The sequence below is a fragment of the Populus euphratica genome, unplaced genomic scaffold, assembly GCF_000495115.2.
Source record: "Populus euphratica unplaced genomic scaffold, PopEup_1.0 scaffold46.1, whole genome shotgun sequence".
Taxonomy (NCBI): Eukaryota; Viridiplantae; Streptophyta; class Magnoliopsida; order Malpighiales; family Salicaceae; genus Populus; species Populus euphratica.
Genome location: NW_011499852.1, coordinates 1,808,643 through 1,832,711, shown reverse-complemented (window position 1 = coordinate 1,832,711; position 24,069 = coordinate 1,808,643). Strand labels below are relative to the sequence as shown.

Here is a 24,069-nt window from a genome sequence, read left to right as displayed (position 1 = left end):
ACTTAAACTAATTGACTTAGTATTGAGATAATCAAATTTAAATGATTTTACATTGAGCTATTTTTAAATCTTGGTGACCTTTATGACCCACATTTTCACCTACTCAATCGTGGCAAAGATTTGCCTGTCTCTTCTTGTTCCTTCGACTTCTATTCTTTAGATAAATTATATTTAAATTGATAAATTTTAAATTAGTAATAAATATTTGATTTTTTATTTTATTTTATTTTTTAATTTTTTTTTTGTTATATTTATTTTATTTTAAAAAAAATATGAAACAAATTACAAACAAAATTATTAACAAACTAACCTATCAAAAGTTTTAAAGAGTTACAAAATTTTGCTACTAACCATTACAATAGTTTTAAAGAGTTGGGAAATAATTACAAAATTTTGCTACTAACCATTACAAATGAAATTACTGATAAACTAAGTCCCTTGTAGAGTTCTAAAGAGTTTTAAAAAAATTATAAAAAATACCAGTAATAATATGAAAATCAAGTTAATTCTATTAGTAATACAAATTAAATCACCAGTAAAGTTAAATTTTTTTTTTTCTGTTAATGACATATCATACTCATTAGTAGAATTAGTGATGAAATGATGCTAATATTTTTTTTCTATGTGGTGCTTTTTTTATATAAATTTATTGATAATTATATTATTAATAAATTTACTGACATAATAAATCATGATAATAAGTTTTTTAATGACCATTGTCTATATGCAATTCTGTAAATAAATATTTTCATGAAATGCCAACATCAAACAAAGCCAACTTGTCGAGAACCATATCAGTAGACATGGTAATATATAATAATTAGCACGTTAATTTATTGAAATTAAGTATTAAATTATCTAATATTACATTAATAAATTGACTTGGTGACTGTGATCTTAACAACTTTATCTAGGCAAACTCATTAGCATATTCCAAAACAATATTATAGCAGAATAACAGAGCATTAAACATTGTAGCAGCAGTAGTAAATTAATAATAATTATTTTTTTTGTTGTTACAAATAAAATAATTAAATTCAAACTTCTTGAAAGTAGTTAAACATGAGGCACAAATTATAGTAAAGTTTGAATCATGTTACCTATGCTTCAATCTCTGTATTTATCATTGGTTATATTTAGTGTTGTAGTTGAATATTGTTTTATTATTTTTTGATTATTTTTTGAATTTTTTTTATATTATTTTGATGTGTTAATATATTTTTTGAATTTTTTTATATTATTTTGATGTGTTAATATAAAAATAAAAATAAAAAAATAAAAAAATAAAAAAAATATTATTTTAATATATTTTCAAATAATAAATACTTTCAAATGTATCTTTTATCACATTCCTGTATAGCCACTTCACACTCTAGTCCTTTGAAGGGTTGTTATCATTTATCAAATCATGCTGCTCGTACAATTTATTTTTTTAAGAAATAATTATTTTTAATTGTTAGATATTGTTTCACGAAAGATATTTCTAATTATTATGATTTTTTAATTCGAAATCAAAATCTTGAGTTAAAAATGAGTGCTGCTCTGTCATGCTAAAGTGTAAATGGTTGTGCATCCGTGTATTCTTCATTCACAAAGTTATCCTTTGCATGTAATATATTTCTAATTTAGTGATGAATCCAGGAATAGAGATTAATATTTAAGAATTTCGAGCAATGTCTCTTATTGATGGATGCAAATGAATAGATTCTCCTTTTTAGTATTTTTTTTTCATATTTTTTAACATGTTATTAATTTTTATGAATATTATGATGAAATATTTATATGTGAATAATTTTAAACATGTAGTTGATTATGATATGTATTATGATAAAATATTTAAGTGTTGAGCTAATGTGGTTAATTCAACCTTAAATTTATTTTGCGGATTTTGATTTTGATTTATCTAAGATTTATTTGTTTCTTTGTTGTGATATTCATATGAAATAAAAATTCTCAATCAATTTTATGTGTTTTTTTATTTGTTGTGAGGAGTATAAATTGTCTTTTATTTGAGAGCTGACTATCAGATAAGAGAAGACACCTTTATGTTTATTGCTGTTATAGCCATTCAATAATTTCCTTGGTAGAGAAGCATGGGGACTCTCTCTCTCTCTCTACTTGGAAATGCAAATGATCGAGACTGAAAAGTACTGGGCCCGATTATTTTCTTAATTTCAAGGCAAATTTCAAATACACGAGAAAGATATTGAACGTCTATGATACAGTACAGCTACATGGTACGTACGTTCTAGTACTGATCTTGCGAGAAATCGACTTGCTCATTCTTAATGTGTACATGGAAAATACAAAGAGGCTACAATATATAATTATTATGCACCGAAATTATCCACAAAATTCAAATCCTAAAACATCACCGCCGTCACCGAATCCACCAGATTCCGCCATGATACTATCAATGTCTAAGCTATGTGAACTGGTGGTGCAAGATGAGTTGACCCCAGAAATCACATCTCCATGATCGAAAGTAGAGATGCGATCATGGTCGTCAGTTGGCAAGAGATAATCGGAGGACAATGCTTGGTTATTGTGGATCGTTGGATCATAACCTGGCATGTCAGTGTCCTCCTTGTTGTAATATTCCTGTTTTATTGATTGGAAGGATGTGATAAAAAATGGGTGGTTTTGTTTGTTTGTCATCATCTGGTGGTGCTTACTGCTGCTGTTGTTAAAGCTCATAAGAGTGGAAGAATCTGTATGGAAGTGATCAATCGGGTCCAAGACAAATTCAGAAGCCTTCAGCAAAATATTCTTGCATGAGTGATATCCGTGAGTATAATTATAATTGAGTTAATTTGTTAAATGTTTGGAACGTAAAAATAACTTTTAATTGGACTTAACTCAAACTAGGACGTGAATTGGAATATCTTTCAGAATTTAATAATTCATAACAAGGATAAATATATATATATATATATATATAGCAAGGATTAATATATATATATATATATATACTGGAAAATATGAACAATAATTGACATTAATTAATTAATTAATTAATGTGTTGAGGAAAATATGAACAATAATTGAGATTAATTAATTAATTAATTAATGTGTTGATTCTGTACCAGTAATAATATTACCTCGGATATTTGGCATTAAGGATCATTTTCTGTCCATATTTTCTCCAAGCATGGCCATCGTCGGTTAGAGTGGAGGTCTCATTTGTCCATGAGTGAGAGCTTTTTCTGCAGGAAATTAATAAGTAGATCCAATTTCATAGTTAGGTCGATGCAGCACCAAACAAAAAATAAAAAAATTGTAGTTGAAAAGATTCATCGTAGTGCAGAGATCATTGCTTTTTTATATAGGGAACCGATTACTTACCTTAGTTTTTTAGTATATTATTTATTCTTACAAGTTGTAAAATAATTAAATAAAAATATGCAACTACCTTTTTCTTTTAAGAATAACAAATAGAACCAATATATTGTCCCCTCAAAAGCAGAGATGCCATCTTAGTTTCGTGTTGTCCTAACTATCAACTTGTCTTTTTTTTTTTTTTCTTTTCTTTTCTTTAAGCAAGAACAATGGGACTTTAATCTAAAAGAAGTACTATAATTACAAGCGACACAGCACATCAAGGGTTAAACTATCCCATCTACCGTATCGATCGACATCTTTTTCTTCTTTTTTTTCCTTAAGGAGGCTAATAGGTGTCTAAAATCTTTCTAACCCAGAAAACATAAGGATCCTCAAGCTTGAAACTAAATTGCTTTCATTCTAATTTAAAAAAAAAAATGGAAAGAAAAGATTGGAACCAGAGACTCTTGAACCCAGATAAAGGGGCCAGATTATCATTTAAACTTATTCTTAGTTGTTTTCTACTAAGCTCTACTTGGTAAATAAAACACTGTGTGTGTGTGTGTGTGTGTGTTGAGATTACCTTCTCTTGTAGCATCCTCTCCTGTCCTTAACCTTCACAGCGGCAGTACTCTTGCTACTCTCCCCGGAATCCTCTGGTGACTTGCGGCCATCCCAAAGAGGTGAACACACTTTTGTAGGCGCTGTAGTTTGAGAGACATCGTCATCATACCCACCTCCATTCAATATAGAAAGAGTACTATTGAAAGAATTCATGATTTCCCTGACAAGATTCTCAGCAGACATAGACCCATCATCCCCTGTGGATTTTCTCATTACAAGTTTAAGTTGTTTTGCAATTTCTTGACCTCTAAGTAGCTCATCGATTACCTTCTTTCTATGTGAGGGTAAATTCTCAGGCCAAGAAGACTCCATCTTTCTCTCTCTTTTCTTTTCCTTTTCTTTTCTTTTTGTTTTTTTTTCAGCCGGGGTGGGGTGGGGTGCGTGGGTGGGTGTCAAGAACCGATCTCTCTTCTCCTAAGGCTTAGTGGTAAACCACAAACGGAGCTCAGGTGATCCCTTTATGTAGGGGAAGTTCATTTCTTTTTGCTGAGGCAAATGCAAGGAAGATTGAAGGAACCTTGCAGGAAAATTCCACATCCATTTTATTTTACAATCCCCCGCGCGCTTGAATGCACGCTCTTGAATAGAGCTGAATACGTTGAATCTAAAGGGGTTATATCAGCATAATACCCTTGTCTTTTCTACACGTCATACAGGGAGCGCGTGAGGAATTACTAGATGCTTACGATTGTTTCCTCATGTCACCTTGTGATGTCACTGAGCACTGCGTCACTCTCGTGGAAAAATTTTCAAGTGGGGCTAGTGACCTTTTTGAATGCACTAAAATACCAATAATAACCCCCCCTTTTCTTAAATTAATATTTTTTAAAAAATCAACATTCATTGAACACACACTTTATATTGACTTGTCATATTTAAGAAAATTAATAAAAGTTAAAGTTAATAAAGAGAGCAAACATCTTGGAATGACATTTTACTTATTTTTTAGATTTAATAACAAATATTTTAATATCAATTTATACTTATAAAAATTAGGTTTATTCAGTGAATTATCATGCTGAATTAATGTAATCATAAAAAAATTATATTTTTTGTGTCATAATATCATAAATAATATATTTTTAGGATTTAAATAAATCTCTGAATCATAATAATATATATACAAAAATAGCCTTTTTTAATGTTAGATTAACCTTTTAATTAATTACAATGTGTTAGTAGAAGAAGAGGGCATTTGAGGAAATTAGGCTATCTGAGAATACGACAACAACTTATTCGTTATGTCTCCTCGGTCTTTGGTTCATGGTGATATAATAGTGCTCAAGTCACTATTATTTTAAGGTATGGATAAGAATGGGTGGGCAGTGATGAAGTGCAGTGGATCAGCATCATTTTCGATGAAGGGTACAGCAATGTAACCCCGTGGAGTGGGAGTTCCGTTTTTAGACCGTCACAGAGGAAAACTTTTTTAACAAACTATAACAATTAATTTTTTTTTTTAGAAAAATAGAGTTTAGGAGTAATGAAAATCACAACCGAAAAAAAAAGTTTAGGAGTAATGAAAATCACAACCGAATAATAATAATATATGGGTTCCACTACTCAGAGTAGCATATTATTTAAAAGTACGGTGATTATTATTTTTTAAAGTATTTTTTATTTAAAATTATATTAAATAATTTTTTATTTTTATTTTTAATATTAATACATTATAACCATTTAAAAAAATAAAAAAATAATAAATAATAAATAAGGGACTAGCGTAACCAATTCAACAAAATTTTCATAGTACGCTTTACTTTACTTCTGGTAGTGCAAATCAGTTATAGTTGTGCAACCATTTGAGAAAAAATAATTATTCAGATGATGTTACTTTGCAACTTCTCAAACTATTATTTTTCTAATTATTTTTATAAATATAGTAGTTTACCAAGAAAAAAAATATAAATATCCTAGTTAAAAAAATAGTTTTTTTTTTTACATTAACATAATAAGAATAATTAAAAAAATAACACAATCAATAAAACATTTAGAAAAATAACATAATTTAGCAAGTTCTAAACTTCATATGCGATTCACTAGCTTGTGAGACATGAGACTCACTAAAATAAATAATCAGGGAATTTTTTTCTAGTCTCTTAACTCTCTGTCACAAAAAACAATGTAAAAATAATTATAATTCAAAAACACCAAATACAATTCATCTACCCAATAAAATTAAAAAAATCAACACATTTCATAAGAAAAAAAAAATCCTAGTTAAAAAAAGAGTTTTTTTTTTACATTAACATAATAAGAATAATTAAAAAAATAACACAATCAATAAAACATTTAGAAAAATAACATAATTTAGCAAGTTCTAAACTTCATATGCGATTCACTAGCTTGTGAGATAATCACCTAACTTGTGGACGGGCCTGCACTATCCTAACTTGTTCAACTGGAGGATAGGTCTATAGCGCTCGTATAGGAATCAACATGAGATTCACCCCAACTCATAGATAGGCTTAGAATGTGCTTATAGATGAACTTACCTCTTTAACTATATATCCCATAATTTTTTTTTTTATATTCTATGGAACCTTCCAATAGATTTAGTTTGTCAATAATTCTATTGGTATATTATATTTTGTCGATAATATCATCAATATAAAACATTTTATTTTTTTCTTGTATTTTTGTGTTTCCTATCTATCAAAACTATAAATACAGTAAAATCATAATACAGAAACATCATTTTTGTTAAATAACATAATAATAAAATCACAACAATAAGTGTTTCATTAGTGTTCACAATAGTTCATTGTAAGAAAGAACCATAAAGATTATATTAAATTCAATTTTATTACATGTTGATGTTTTATGTTTAAGATCAGTTTGAAATCTTTTTAATCAGAAATTGTCTTTTATTCCATCATCGTCATGTCTATTATAATTTTCTTCATTAAATTAAAACTCGTCAATACCATCATTTTCACCAACTTCCATATATTCATTGCTTTTAATATATTAATTAACCCATCAACGTCAGCATCAACAAAAATATTCTCAGTAACTCAATATATATTAACTAACTCATCAAGTTTAAAGACATTATCTCTAGTAGCTACTTCATCTTTACCATCCTAGACAACTTGAACATAACTACTAGGTTTGATTTTCACTATAGATAATCAATTAACCTTAAAATGATCCTTTCTAAAGGAAAGAATATGTATGTAATAAAGCCAATTTCAACGTTGCAAGGCCTAATATTTGTATTAATTTAGACCAAATCATGGTGGGGATCTATTATGATTCATTTATCAGTGATATAATGCCAATAATATTTGAATAAAAAAGACTATATTATAGTCGTAGTGATATAACAATTCAATCACCTTTTCTAACTCTTTGTAATAATCAATTTCAAACTTATTAAAAATTGATCTTTTAATACAAACTCTACTATTATAGGTTTTTCTACCCTAACTATACTTTGATAATTTTTTTAATTGATATTTTTTAATTTTATCCTTCAATATTAATTTGGTTGAGAATTGAGCTTCTTGATTTAGTCTCAATTTAGGATTTCACGAGTTGCGAGTTTTAAGAATTTTCCCAGGTTTAGGAGGTTCACCAGGATTTACTTGTTTTTTTTAAAGATAATCTTTTTTTAGTTTCAAACTTCAACATATATTCAATCAGATATTGATCTTTGTTTTATTTATTTATTTATTTTCTATAGAATTTTTTATTAATTTTAAAAATGATCCAAATTATCTCAGTTCTTTTTATTTATCATTCTTTGTTAAATTTACTTTGATAAATTTTTAAAATTGATACATTTTATTTTATTCTTTAATATCAGATTGATTAGGGATTATTATTATTTTTAGTTTCATCTTTCAAGGTTGGAGTTTTTTATATTAGGCTCTGTAATTTTTTTTAATTTTTTTGTTTGTTTATCTTGGTTTCATCACTTAAATTATGGGTTTTAAAGAATAGCCTAGGTTTACTTGAGTTTTTTTTATAATCGTTTTTATATTTATTTAATTTTTATTATATTTTGTTTTTCAACATTCTATTATTTTATAATTAAACTTCATAATTATCCACTTTATTAGGATTTAAAAATATTTAAAGCCTCGTGTGTGGGACTTTCTAAATGGGTTATATATACTTATCTAGCTTGCTATGCTTAAGTATTGCTTATTTTTTTTCTTCTAATTTTTTTTTTATAAATGATTTTTATGTTTTTACTTTATATTTAACTCTACCTCTAAAATAATGAATAAATCTATATCTTTATGTTATTCGCGTTCATAAGCTATCATTTGCGAGTAAATTATTTCCACTCTAAATCTCCACCATCCCTGTATCGCTTTAGGGAAGAGCAAAAGAAAGTCCTGTCTTGGCCTCAATGTAAAAGGGATTGGTCAAAATTTTTCAACTGTAAAAGAAATGGATAGAGCAGCAAGGAGAGTTGAAGGAAAACATGGTAACACTTTCTTTTTCTCATTCCATTAGGTCAAATGTGCTGAAGAAACTGCCAAGCCTGCCCTCTACATGGAACTGTTATATACATCATTTCTTTCTCTCCATGCTCTTGTATTGATCTTTATCTCCCTTCTCCTCTTTCGGCCATAGACCCTCATCATTGTGATATCATCTCCAAATTCTGACTGCCTCCCAGCAATTTCACTTCAGCTGACACCATTGCTATGAAAATCAACTTAGTTGCCTGAGCTCCATCCTCTAAAGGCCGTTTACAACTGTTTTCCCTCTATCAAATCATGGAAATGTTACTGTTTGTGCCAGCCGATCATAGCAACCCATCCTGCCTTCCCTTTCTATCCATGACATAGTTTTGCTGCTTTCTTGTCAAATGCATGACCGGTTTCAATGATGGTGAAAAGAACTTGTGCAACTCATCTGAGGACAAAGAACAGAAGAACATCAAGAAGACAACAAAAACCAACTTACACAACAAATAAAAAAACATATGTCAATTACAAAAAAAAAAAAGAGGCATATTCATTACATGTCTGTTGTAGCATCTCTTATGGATCCCATAATTACAACCTCAACAAAAATCATGACCCACAACAACAGTTTACATCATTTATAACCATAGCAGTAACTTGACATAAAAGCATTGCTGTTCTCTTATTTGCAACTGGTTGATCTAGACCTTAAAATCTGTCATTCCAATAACATTTATAAAGCCTTACAATAACTTCCAAAATTAATCAGTTTTTCAAAGCTCAAAACAACGTGGATTATGCACTTCTCCCCAAGATTTAGGCCACCAGCACGACACTGATGCCCGTGCCATCATTTAAAGGGTTATACAGATTCGGTGGAACCCGAGTTGGAAAGTTCACAACATGTTTTTTCTTCAAAACATTAGAAAACAAACTCCTAATAGTTGTCAGCTTCTTATGCAGGTTACTTGAAGGTAAAGCCACTCCACTTCAAACCAGAAAGCAACCTAACAACACTACAAGGCTGGCAAATGTCATAGGGAACCTATCAGATTAATGTCCCTTCAACTTTGATATGAACATTACCCTTACAAATGTTTTTGAATGAACACACACCTGATAAGGTGAAGCATGAGGTTACTACAACACTCGTTTCCATATCTTCCAAATTTACAAGGCAGCAAGAGCTCAACTCCATTCCCAATACATCAACAAGGATGATTTCTGATGTTTCCCAAAGCATTTTTTTTAAGGAAAATCAAAATTAAATTAATGTACCATGAGATCATTTATACCATTTTTACCACGACTAATTAAATCAAACATACCTTACCATTGAACTTTACAGCTTCCAGCTACAGGAAAGCCAGACAATGGATAACTTGATGAAAGCTATCTTCAAGTGTGCGTTTCTATGAAGTAATTTACATCTCAGCTGGAACTTCCAGCAGGTTTTGATCCCCAATAATCAGTTCCTCTTCACAGTATCTCAGCTTCTCTTGCTATCTGAATGTCTGAAGGCCAAAAATGATGATGTACAAGCTTCAATAGAAAACGAGGGAGCAGTGCACTAACTATTATGAGAGAAATGGTGAGCCAATAGGTAGGCGACTTTGTCAGATGGTAAATGGTCCTGGCAAAGGAAAATGGCATGCATTAGCTTATCTGAATAAAGCCCATATTAAAACACACTAAATATTGTCATGGACACCAATAATACTAACCCATAATTAGGGAAGATAGGTATAGAATCCAATACTACCACACAAGCAAATGCAACGATCACTGAACCCCAAACAGCAAGATGAGTAATAGAAACCCAACGTTGAACATCCATTGCCAGGTGTATATTGACAAGGATAACAACTGCTACTGTCCACAAATTGCCTAAGCTCCATATATCAATTGTGCTTTCCTTATAAATGAAGATGGGTATGCCAAAGAGAATAAGACTCTGCCATAGTGTATCAGTCATCATGATCCAGAATAGGCGTATATTGTAAGCCTCGTGTCTATACCCCACACCATAAAGTTTTGGATACTGTAACAGTGTCCGATGGCTCAAGTCCTTGTCCAGAATACCAACAACAATGGTAGGCACAGAAGTATAGATAACGGAATAAAGAACACTACTCCAATCTGTCAATGCTGACGTTGTTGAAAAAGCTGTGAACAATATATACCTACAGATGCCGAAAACAGAAAGCGCATCGTGACTTAGGACCAAAACTTCAAGTAATTGTGCATGGTATACAATTCGAAGAAAACAAGAGATGATACTTGAATTTTAAAGATAAAGAAAGTTTGTAGTTTAGAATTTAATCCATAACAGACATCTTTTCAAAGTAAATTCTACACAAGGACTTGAAAAACAAATGGACATAGCCCAGACAGCAAGTGACTTTCAACATAAACTTTAGAAGTGGTAATGAAAAGCAAAGAAAGCTACACTCCACCCTCACCAAAAATGGAGTTCTAAATTGAACATGGCCCAGCCAATGAACTTAAAGTTGGAGCGAGTGGAGGGAGAAAGTTATGGATAAACAAATAATAGACCCCAACTCAAATTTTTTTCAGACCATGCAAAGTGAACTCAAAAAAATGGCAAGGAAATAACAAATGGCCATGTAAAGTGTCTCGTTGCTCATAGGTTGTAAGTATTTTAGGATTAATTGTATAATGCACGTCTGACTCTAAGCCATTGCATGATTTAAATCCAGGAACAGAAACCTATCTCATCAACAAACATCAAACAGAAAGAAATCAAAGATATAAAGTGCCAAGGACTCAGGTGTACCAGAATAACATCAATACAAAAACAGCATTGCGGTAGAAGTTGTAGAGAATCAAATAACCAATGCGTTGATAATTCCAGTGTCCGTGTACCAAAAGTAGTCTTTTCAGGAACTGAAACTCTCCCATGGCAAAATCTGATGCCATAACTGCTTGACGCCCTTCCTGACCACATATTCCAACACCAACATCCGCCATTTGGATCATTGAAACATCATTAGCTCCTACGAAATGCCAATATTCAGAAAGAGTATAAGGATATTGATTTGCTTGTGCATCCAAATTAAAGGGCACAAATAGCTCAGTGACATAAAAACTCAACCATTGATACCAGCTGAAGTAGGAGTGAGTTTTTCGATTTAGCTCTGAATAATTTCATCTTAATTTTTTTTTTCAAGAAACAGAATTTTATAAAATACCAAACAAAACTGAACGGGGACAATAACTAGCTGCACTGACAACGAAAATACTAAACTATATCAGTTCATAGTCAGTTGTTTCTGTTTTACATACCTTGTTATCCTATAAAATACACTAAATGTTTTTTAGGAGAAGGCATTTTAACCTAAATATGGCCTCCAACCATACCTGAGATGAAGAGTGGTGACCTCAATAGACTCCTGTCATCTCTATCAATTGTACATTTTCAGTATGAGACAAACAATTGTCTCATGCATATATTAATTGCCATCAAAACTGGAGTTGCATCACAAAGAGGTAGTTTTCCCTAACATGGAAACCTAGCTAAGATGACACAAACATTATAACCTAATGTCACAATATTTTCCTACAAAAAATAATGATGAATATTGTAGATGCAGGCAATGTAGCGAGCAATAGAGGGCCTAAGATCTAACTCAAGAAAATAAAGGATGGGATTAAGAAATGACCAACATGTGCAGGTAGTCTATTGTTACCATACAAGATATTAAGTGTAGTCAAAGCATTCAGGCAAGTGGATTTGACATCAAATATTTGCATGTCTACTTCCTTAGCCTCGTAGTCTAGGGGTTTTTGGCCCAAAAGATCACAGCTAATTAGAACCATCACAAGTACATTTAATACCTCAGAATCTCTTGACTACCTCGAAGGACCATTTGGTGATCAAAGCATTAAAATAGTTATGATAAGGAGAGGCAGTTTTTTTTATTAAAAAAAAAAACCTTACAAAGGCTATGTACTTTATAGTCTTAGTATAATTACGTTTATTTCCTTCAGAGCTGATGAATTTTCTATTGTTTAACATCAAATACCTAAAAAGTGATTAAATAAGTTTTAGTATATGAAACTAGCAACCAAGCATAGTAGCTTTTGTGACTTTCCAGTCATGCATCCAATTACCCTTTATATTTCCTTATTCCCTCATCAGGCATTAGACTAACTGAAAATGAAGAAGAAAGTTGATTAAAGCACTATTCTTTATGTTTGTCAATAGAAGAATCTACTACTGCCTATCAAAGGGATATAAAAATCTATACAACAATACTTACTATAACACAAGTGTATATACTATTAATCATGTACAATATCAAGTGAAAAAAAATGAGACAAACCATATACATATGATATTTCACAATATGGCACAAAAACTGACTAAGGAGTGAGCCTGGTTGCAGTGCAAGGTGACAGGATGTATATAACATTTAATTTAAGCACCACACACTGAATAGGGGAGACAAACCAAGCCAAAGCCAGATGTTAAATGATGGAGCATTACCCTTGCCTGTTATTTTAAAGTTTTGGGTTGCAAATAAAATGGACACTCACTAGATGTAGGTGTTTTTATTTTACTTTATATGCCAAGTGTTTGCAGTTACATAATCGGGGAAAAAAAAGAGCTTAAAAAAAAAAACCCGATCCAGATCTTAAATGACTGGGCATTTCCCCCATCTGTTATTCTAAGAATGTGGGCTTCACAAAACATGCAGAGCTTCTAGGTGAATGTATTTTTTATTTTATTTGAAACAATAGATGTTTGTAGATGAAAATAGTAATGCATAAAATAAACTGAACCAAACCATTACAAGAAAAAAATTATATTTCAAAACTAAAAGCTAACAAATAATCAAGTTGACAAAACCAAATAGAGCTTGCCCTATACTAGGAGATGGACAGAAACTACTAAATATCATTCCTTCCATGACAAAGGACACCATGCTCAGCTTTCCAAGCAAGCCCAAACAATTTTCTTACAAAATAAAAATTCTTAGAAATAACTCACCATCACCAATAGCCAATGTCATATCATCTGTTCGGCTCTTGATTAGATCAACAATCCCTGCCTTCTGTAACGGCGCAACACGACAGCAAAGCACAACCTTACAATAAGTTGCGATGTCAAAAAGCTGTAGAGAGATCATAAAAGAACTGATTATTGATAATATATCAAATTTGAACCAACAAGGCTATGTGTGCTCCAAATAAGATGGAACTCAAAGTATCAAATGCCAGGAATTAGAAAGTGCAGTATAAAATCAAATCCATATGTTGTGTAAAACATAGGAAAATGATTCTCACCTCTGACTCGAGTTCTTTTTCCAAAATGTATACCAAACTGTTCCCATCAATTATGAGAGCTAGTGGTACTTCCTCCTTCCTTTCTGGCCTCTGAAGGTAGTCCATTTCAGCATTGCATTTCAAATATTGGCTTCCTTTGTTTGATAAATTTAAACCACACTTGGCCTTAGCATCAGACAAAAGTTTTCTGCAGTCATTCTCTGAATTGCCATTTATAATAATTTGCTCCATATCTGGTGTCAGGAGTTTGCAAGAGAGGCCAATAGACATTGCCGTCTCTTGCTTATCACCAGTCAGAACCCAGACCTTGATCCCTGGGTGCCGTAGGGACTCAATGGCTTCCGGCACACCTTCTTGTAGCTTGACTTCAATTGCAGTTGCACCAAGTAAATTCAAGTCGCACTCTATGAGAGCTGCTGTTTGGCGTAGCCTTGCTGCTCTATCAGTCAAAGAAGTGCTTGCATCATCAAACCTGCATTGCCACAGCTCAAGTTCTTCCTCTGTAAGATCCCTGGCAGAAATAACAAGTGTGCGTAAACCTTGTGATGAATATTCCGTCAAATGACTGTATGTTGCTGAACGCCTTGCATGATCATCCTTCCCTGAGTCTTTTGCTAAAATACTCAACACTGAAGAATCAGCACCTTTGACCAGCACTTTTACAGCATCATTAGGATATCTGATTACAACAGACATTCGTTTCCGCATGCTATCAAATTCATGCATGCCCAAAACACCCAACCTGAATTTCACATAAGATCTATTTATTACCACTTCTTCCATTGATAAGAAATAAAAAGTATCTTCAAATGACATCAAAGAGATTGTTTAAATTTGGAACTTCAGAAAAGCAAATAAAGCATGATAGCTAGAGAATGAAGTGTGGACTGGAGAGATTTGTACCTTAGTTTCTCACCATTAACATCAATTACTATATGTCCAGTTGTTCGCTCGAAGAGAGTATAACCATAACCAGAGGCGGCAGCAACTAAAGCTTGCTCATCAGGAGATTCACCCTGATAGTCAATAGTTTCTACATCCTCAAAAATTTGACTGTCTGTGCAACTAGAAAATCCATCATGAGTACGGACTGGGATCACGGTGTTGCATGCAGCTAGTGCAAGGAAAAACTCATGTGCAACAATCCTTTCATCTCCAACTAAGTCTTTGTGCAGCAATTTCAAGAGCTAAGAATCAACAGTAGTTGTAGATTTAAGTTTCCATCTCTTTTGTGTAGTTGCAGCTGTAAACAGTCAAGGAAAATGGAATGTCATATATAATGAAATCCTAGCATGCTTTACAATGATGAAATCTATAGTAATCACAAACGAACTGAACAGTACACATTATTTACACAATTATCTTTGACAAGCATGATAAATGCAAATAATGCATAGATCAAAATAAGCAGTAAAAGCTTCAGACTAAGCAGTACATTTACCAACATGCATGTTCTTATAAATAGTGGAAAAAGGAGGTGAATTTGAAAGACCTGACAGCAATCCATAAAATAAAACAGAAATATAATACACTGTGAGTGCAATATGTCAATGTTGCAACTGCTGATGAGTGCAACACATCCCAAGGCTTAATACATGATTTAAGAAGCAAGACTACAACAAAATCTATCCTGAATTGAAGCTGATAACCAAGTAGAGCAGGGTTTACTACCTGAAATGTTCTCTTCCAGCAATTGCTCAGCAGTTAGCGAGGAGCCTCCATAATTTTTCCCATTTACACTTGCTCTTCGGAATTCCATTTTGTTCTGAGTAAGTGTCCCTGTCTTGTCTGAAAAAACATGGCGTATCTGACCCAGATCCTCATTTATGTTCAAGGATCTGCACTGAAACCTCGAGCCAGAACTACTATCAAACATGTGCCTGTCTCCAATCATGAAATAGGACTGCCCTATACGAACCAGCTCCATTGTAATATAAAGAGATATGGGAATCATTATCTGAAAGACTATGATAGAACTCAAAAATGAGAAAAAAATCTCCATAGGAATCCCATAAAATTTGTATCTTTTCCCATAATCCTTCCCGGGCGTGAAGTATCTCTTTCTGTAATAAGGTAAATAATCAAGCTGGTCCTCATATCGTGCAAGCCAGAGACCCATTCCCACCGCAACAACCAGACACATTATGAACAGAAAAATAGACAACCATAGCGTCTCCCGATTCATGTAAGTTTCCAGTTTGCTTCTTTTGGAAGGAGAAGCGGCACTATTCAACATTGCTTTTGTTTCCTGGCCAGCATACACCACAACACCTATTATACAACCAGTGTTCTTCAGCTGACATCCACGCAAAACAATGTTAGATTGGCTAAGGGAAAACTTTTGCCCATTGAACTCCATGTTGGCTGTGAACTCGTAAATATTCCTATTGGGTTGCTCGCATCTTATAAGCCCTGAAATTGCACCACCTTCCAATACTGCTAAGGACGTTTCCTGCCTCGCATACCTAGTCTTCAAGTTCGACTCGCCATCTAAATTCATTGTTTGTATGTACGCAACACCACTAGGATCACTTGTCCCTAACAAAACCATGTCACAAGGAATTGTCTCATCAGTGCAGATCTTCACAACTTCACCAGCTCGTATATTTTTCCATTTCTTCGATCTAAACTGACCACATTGCAGAACTAGAGCCTCTCTGTTATTCTCATTGCGATCTGATCTGTGCCTTCTCCAATCCTCGTATCCATCTTTGATCGCCGTGACACAAAGAACAAACAAGAGAGGGAATAGGGACACTGTTCTCCCAAAAACTGCAAGAGGAGGAAGTTGATTGAGAGCAGCAATTGCCAGGAAATACAAATAAGCAACCCGATGGAACTGAATGAAAATATTCTTCGGCAAGAAGGTGATCAAGGTATACTTGCTGGTTTGGATCTCATTGCCTGTGAATTCATACTGGTCATTGGTTCTCCTCGGATCATTAATGTAGATGAACCGAGCATCTTCTTCGCACAACACATCATCAAATTGCACACTTCTCCTGCGGCTCCTCCCCTTAGGCTTGCCCAAGTTACCACAGTCCCTAGAAATCTCAAAGCCAGTTGAAAAGGTTGTGTTATTGTTGTTATGTAGCATTTCACTAGCAGTTGCACCCCACCATACAAGGTGTTTGCTACGTTGTTTGGGGCATTCCAATGGAGCTTCCTCAAAGAACTCAGACCTGAGAGAATAGAACCTCTTTGTATTCACAACCAAATCAACACTTTCTCCAACTGGATTCACACTACGGAATCTAGTATCACCAAAAAAGTGTGCCCTGCCTTCGTCCTTCTCTGAACAATCTACCTCAAATGGCTCTCCTTGAGCAAGATGGAGGATAGAAGTATTGAAAGAACCATCCCGGCGTAACACCCCCAAAGCACTAAAACTACCAGAATGATGAGGCAATGGCTGCTCCGATACAGGAGAATTATCCAAAGATAAAAGCAGTGGCCAGCCAGAAGTCATAAATAATCCTCCAATGACCGCATTGGAGAATCAAATAAAAAAATTTGCCCGCTTTACCATTAACAACACAAATCCCTTATCGAAACCCAATCAAAACAGCCCTTTACTTCCAAACTTGGCAAACCCCATTAACACACAAAACAAACAAATTATTCATCTACCTCGAACATCTAAAACCTATTCAAAAGTTTCAATCTTTTTTACAGCAACAAGCCCTTGTTTCTTTTGTTGTCTCTCTCACCAAGAAATTGAGTTTCAGAGTTGTAAATAGCTCCGAACTGCAAATGGTGTTTTCAAAAAAGAACAATAAAAAAAACAAAAACAAAAACAAAACCTGTAATTTAATTCAATGACGACAAATCCCTGAACGATCCAGATAGTACCAACAAATCTCCAGAGATTTATTTTCCTCTTACATAAGCCAAAACTGAGACCACAAAAGACAAACAAAAGAAACGCCAGTTATTATCGAAAAAAGAATCTCAATTGTTACAACTAACAAACAACAAAATTTGATTAATAAAAAAAAAAAGAGGAAAAAGAGTTACCAGAACGACAGAGCAAGGAAGAGAAAGAGTGGCTTTATCGTCTCGGGATTAGAGAAACGAAGGTGATGAACGCTCTGAAAACGAAATGATGGTGAAGATGGACAATCAACAGAGAAGCAGGAACAGGATAAACACAGAGGTTGTCTTTTACGGAACCGGATTGGATCTATCTTTCTTTTATTACACAATAAATGATTTGTTGTTTGATTTTAAAGAGAGAGAAGGGAAGAAAGAGGAAATTCAAAAGGGCAGGGGTGCTCGATGATGGTGAAACGATAAAAAAAGAGAGGGAGAGAACAGTTTTTCAAAAAAAATTAACACTATAATCTAAAAATTTTGATAGAATAACTTTATTTAAATAAAAATTAAAATAACATAGTTTTATCCTATCAACACAACATTTATTAAATATTTTTATTTCTAAACATACTAATATAATAATATAGTTACTGCAATTTAGAATAGTAACAATTAAATATAACACTTTAAAAAAAAATATAATAACTTACCATATTACATTAAAAATATGATATACCATGAAATTTAAACTTTTTATAAATTAAAAAATACAAATAGATATGGTTATAACTCTCTAAAAACTAGTATTTATAACTTTTTTTTTCTTTTTAAAAAACTTATTAATCACTTTTTTTTCTTTAAAAACACCAAAAACTCGAATTTATTTTAATATTCAAATATCTTAAAATGCTTTCTTTTTTTTTAATTTGGTACTACCCTGCCACCCTAGTATTTTTTTGGTTTTATAAGAAAGATAAACATATTATATTGATATTAAATATATTAGTTTTATATTTAATTTATATTTGGTTTAATTGATGTGAAATTATTATTTAAACACCAAAAACTCAACTCATTTTAATCTTCAGGCATTTTAGAATGTTTTCTTCTTTAAAATTTGTTACTACCCTATCACTCTTATACTTTCCAGTTCTATAAGCAAGCAAGCATATTACATTGACATTAAATATATTAGTTTTATATTTAATTTATATTTGTTTTAGTTAAAATGAAATTATTATTTAAGATTTATCTTGAATTTAAGATTTGTTAAATTAATAATAAATTAATTATAAATATTATTGTTTTTTTAGGATTAATTTAATGTAATTAAATATGAAAACAAGTTAAATTAATTATTTTAATAAATTATGTGTTACATTAAATTTTAAATAAATTACAAAATTAAAAATTTTACGTGAACTGATTGAAATCAGTTGACATGTTTGGTGAGAGTTCTGGTCGCGGTTGTTAAGTCTACTGGTTAAAGAAAAATCTTGGTCTCCAGTAATAGTGTAAAATAATTGGCCATCCCTTGGCAAGTTGATTTTCTTAACTCAATTTAATTTGGGTATTTTTTTTATTTTTTTTTTGTTGGAGATCTGAGTTTGGGTTAAGAGGGTAATGGTTATGTTTTTTTTTTATTTAATAGAAAAGTTGTAATATTTAATATAAATGCTTTTTAGTTATTAATGAGAATATAAAAACAATCTTGTAAATAATTCGATTTGTTTTTTACTTTTTTGGCATATGATAATATGTAAAGTGTTCTCAATTTATAAATTTTAATTTATAAAAAATTAAAATTTAAAAAATATCATTCACTAACTAAAATAAAAACTCATAGCATAGGCAATGAAACTTGTTTTATACTAAATATTCAATATTTCTTTATTATAAGCTTAATTACTTTTAATTTCTTTATTTTGAAATAATCTATCAATCTAATATATGTTATCATTTCATCTAATATAAATGCTTTCATATCGCATGTCTATATCCAATATTATTGATTGAGAAGATATTATTTTTCTCATATTTATTTATCTAAAACTAAATTATCTTGTATCTAATTTTATTGTGAGGAGTTTTTTTGTTAGTTTGTATAGAAATAAATGACAAAGTGATACATTGAAAAATGATTATATATCACATATTCAGGGATAAATCATAAGCAATTAAACTCATAGAAACAAATTGGAAAATGAGCCTAAAATTTAAAATTTTAAAACAAGTAGAGCTGATTTTTCTACTTAACTTGCCAATTATTTAATTGACTTAATATATTTTTCTAAAAAATTGTTATTTTTGAGATCTAATACCTTTTTTTATTACCTAGACTAATCCATATATAAGAAATTTATTTCTTGCATTCTTATATTAAAAGATAAAGTTATCAAATAATCACTAACTACTCTTTAGGCAAAACATTTTTATTTAACATAATGTTATGCTTTTTTTAGTCTTTTTTTTCTTTAAAAATTTATTTTTTTATTATTTGTTTTGATGTATTTCTTATATGCTCAGTGCAGTCTTAAAAAAGAATTATAATATTATGTTGATACTCAATTTTAAAAACAAATATTTAATTTTATTGTCTACAAAAGATTTAAAAAATGGGACCAAAGTCAAAACAAACCAAAAATGGTGGGCTTTTTGTTTTTGTTTTTTTTAAATTGATCTCAACTTTGATGCTCTTTCTTTTCTTTTCTTTTTTCCTTTGCTCATCAAATTTTTTTCTTTTAAATTTGATCTTTCAATGTTATGTTTATTAGAATTCGAGGTTGGTAATTTGTTTTAATTTATTTTTTATGTTATTATCTCAATCTAAAAAAAAATATCATGTCATTAAGTTGTTACTTGATTTCACTAAAAAGAATGTGATTTATTGTTTGAGAAAAATAATGGAGTCCATAACCTAGATAATAGTTTGACGACTCAATTGGGTTGATTAAGAACTGAATTTTATAATTTATTTATGCTTGTTTTTTATGGGGTTATGGTGGTTTCAAACAAACATATCTACATTGAGTTAATGCTTGATTTTATAAGTATTTATTCTTGTTATCATAAAATTAATTAAATAAAAATTATTTTAAAAAATTATTAAACCTAATAAAGTCCATGAACTGAGTTGCAGGTTTAACGAGTTAAGTTGTGAAACTCAAGTCAATCTAATATGTTGTCGTCTTAATATTTAAAATAAAAAATATCATCTTGAAATTTTTGAAATTCAAACCATATTTTTACTGACTTATTCAGGTTATTTTTTGACATGTCAAGTCAACTTGTTCATGCCACACAACTTTTACATGATTTAATTCGAAACTTAGCTTAGACAAGTGAGGGGCTTCCAAGATTGACTCGATAAATCAAATTTAATAACATTATCAAAAAAAAAATTCTTCATGACATAAATATTTTTTTACATTCATTTTTTTAGGATAACTATCTAATTTTAACTTAATATAAAATAAAAATGATAAAAGGTTTGATAAACCCTTTTTATAAGTCTATATTTCAATGTGAACGTGGAGTTTGAATGATGATGATAGAGAAGAGAGTACACCTCCTCAACCACGAGGATGAAATCTCTTTTAACTAGGAATAATATATTTAAATTTTCTAACTGAAAGATATTAAAAAGGTACTCCTATTATGAACTATAACTCCTATAATTTGGATTTTTATAAAAAAAAACACATAAAAGAAAATGATTTGAGATTTTCTTTCTATTTCCCTTCCCTATATTTGTTTTTGCAAATTCAAGTATATATATCTAGATGGTTTTTTTATGAGTACACAAAGCATACTTAGATATGTTTAATTTAATGTCATTATAATAAGTTTGGTTATAGGAAGGTTTCTAGAAATCATCAAATTCCTTGAAGGGTAAAAAAAATCCATCATGTGGTAAAGTTAGTTGTCTATCTACAGAACAATTTCAATGACTAGTCAAGATTAATGAGAAAAATAAAGAATTCAGAAAGTTAGGCCACACCCAATTTTCTAAATTAACTAAATCAAAAACAAATATTTAATTTTATTGTCTATAAAAGATTTAAAAAATGGGACCAAAGTCAAAACAAACCAAAAATGGTGGGCTTTTTGTTTTTGTTTTTTTTAAATTGATCTCAACTTTGATGCTCTTTCTTTTCTTTTGTTTTTTCCTTTGCTCATCAAATTTTTTACTTTTAAATTTGATCTTTCAATGTTATGTTTATTAGAATTCGAGGTTGGTAATTTGTTTTAATTTATTTTTTATGTTATTATCTCAATCTAAAAAAAAATATCATGTCATTAAGTTGTTACTTGATTTCACTAAAAAGAATGTGATTTATTGTTTGAGAAAAATAATGGAGTCCATAACCTAGATAATAGTTTGACGACTCAATTGGGTTGATTAAGAACTGAATTTTATAATTTATTTATGCTTGTTTTTTATGGGGTTATGGTGGTTTCAAACAAACATATCTACATTGAGTTAATGCTTGATTTTATAAGTATTTATTCTTGTTATCATAAAATTAATTAAATAAAAATTATTTTAAAAAATTATTAAACCTAATAAAGTCCATGAACTGAGTTGCAGGTTTAACGAGTTAAGTTGTGAAACTCAAGTCAATCTAATATGTTGTCGTCTTAATATTTAAAATAAAAAATATCATCTTGAAATTTTTGAAATTCAAACCATATTTTTACTGACTTATTCAGGTTATTTTTTGACATGTCAAGTCAACTTGTTCATGCCACACAACTTTTACATGATTTAATTCGAAACTTAGCTTAGACAAGTGAGGGGCTTCCAAGATTGACTCGATAAATCAAATTTAATAACATTATCAAAAAAAAAATTCTTCATGACATAAATATTTTTTTACATTCATTTTTTTAGGATAACTATCTAATTTTAACTTAATGAAAAATAAAAACGATAAAAGGTTTGATAAACCCTTTTTATAAGTCTATATTTCAATGTGAACGTGGAGTTTGAATGATGATGATAGAGAAGAGAGTACACCTCCTCAACCACGAGGATGAAATCTCTTTTAACTAGGAATAATATATTTAAATTTTCTAACTGAAAGATGTTAAAAAGGTACTCCTATTATGAACTATAACTCCTATAATTTGGATTTTTATAAAAAAAACACATAAAAGAAAATGATTTGAGATTTTCTTTCTATTTCCCTTCCCTAGATTTGTTTTGGCAAATTCAAGTATATATATCTAGATGGTTTTTTTATGAGTACACAAAGCATACTTAGATATGTTTAATTTAATGTCATTATAATAAGTTTGGTTATAGGAAGGTTTCTAGAAATCACCAAATTCCTTGAAAGGTAAAAAAAATCCATCATGTTGTAAAGTTAGTTGTCTATCTACAAAACAATTTCAACGACTAGTCAAGATTAATGAAAAAAATAAAGAATTCAGAAAGTTAAGCCACACCCAATTTTCTAAATTAACTAAAAATGGCAACAAGGTTAATTTCTTATCACGTTTAACAATACATGGGAAAAGCTCCTTCGATTTTGGGGTTGTCGATCCACTCCTTTAAGTAGTATGATATGTTGGATGATATTAATTAGATTGGATTGGATAAGATTAGACTTGACAAATGTTTTTCTTGTTTTGTATATGAGATGCATTCAATTATGCTAAAAATTTATTTTATTTTGTATTTGATGGATACTAAATAAGACATGATAAATTTAAAACCTAGATCAATTCAGGTTTAAGAAATAATAAAGAAAAAATTGATATAACCTGACTATATTAAAAACTCAGGTCGAGATGAATCCAACAACACGAAAAAATATCATTAATATTAATCTAAGTATACCTCACTTATCATTTAAAGATAACGAGATAATCCAACAACACAAAAAAATATCTTTGATATTAATTTAATTATACCTTACTTACCATTCAAAGATAATGAGTGACTCACTTCCTCTAAATTATAAGTATAGCCCACTCCATTTATTTTTATAAAAGTTCACAATTATTCAACCTTATAAGAAAAAACTTATTTTTCGACACATAAATAACAAAATAACTTTCATTTCATAAATGTCTCCCTCAAAGGTAAAAAAAGTTTACTCAACTCCCACAATAAAAGATATACAAACAAAAAATACAAACATTTAGGTAAATATAATGTAGTTTTAAATATTCTTATACAATAAGTAATAGAAAATGATTAAAAAAGGAATGAAAACTTGGTCACCAGAAAGAATAGGAGAGACACATTATACAAGGTGAAGGTGTTACCAACTAATAATTGCTCTCATTTTTACATTCATCGTAGTCTCATGATTTAAGTAATTTTAAAATAAGAAACAAAGCGTTAGTAAAACATGTTCTCTCTTATATAAATCATATGCACCAAGATGTAGAGAATAACCCCATGAAATATTCACATAATTTATTATTATTATTATTTATGAGAAATATAGTATTCACATAATTTATTATTATTATTATTATTTATGAGAAATATACAATATATGGCACCATACTACCATGAATAACATTATCAAATTTCATCAAAATTAAGCCTTGCCTT

At 30.5% G+C, this 24,069-nt stretch overlaps 1 protein-coding gene and 1 pseudogene across 1 annotated transcript; both read right to left on the bottom strand.

The window, feature by feature from the left end:
* Window positions 1-3,048: 3,048 nt before the first annotated feature.
* Window positions 3,049-4,425, bottom strand: LOC105121854 (probable WRKY transcription factor 70). The gene is made up of 2 exons (XM_011020697.1): window positions 3,905-4,425; window positions 3,049-3,206 (listed from the first exon to the last, which is right to left on the bottom strand). The coding sequence occupies exons 1-2, from the start codon at window positions 4,255-4,257 to the stop codon at window positions 3,098-3,100; spliced, it is 462 nt and encodes a 153-aa protein (XP_011018999.1). The 5' UTR covers window positions 4,258-4,425; the 3' UTR covers window positions 3,049-3,097.
* A 3,946-nt stretch (window positions 4,426-8,371) lies between these two features.
* Window positions 8,372-17,985, bottom strand: LOC105121853 (phospholipid-transporting ATPase 1-like; annotated as a pseudogene).
* Between the last annotated feature and the right edge of the window lie 6,084 nt (window positions 17,986-24,069).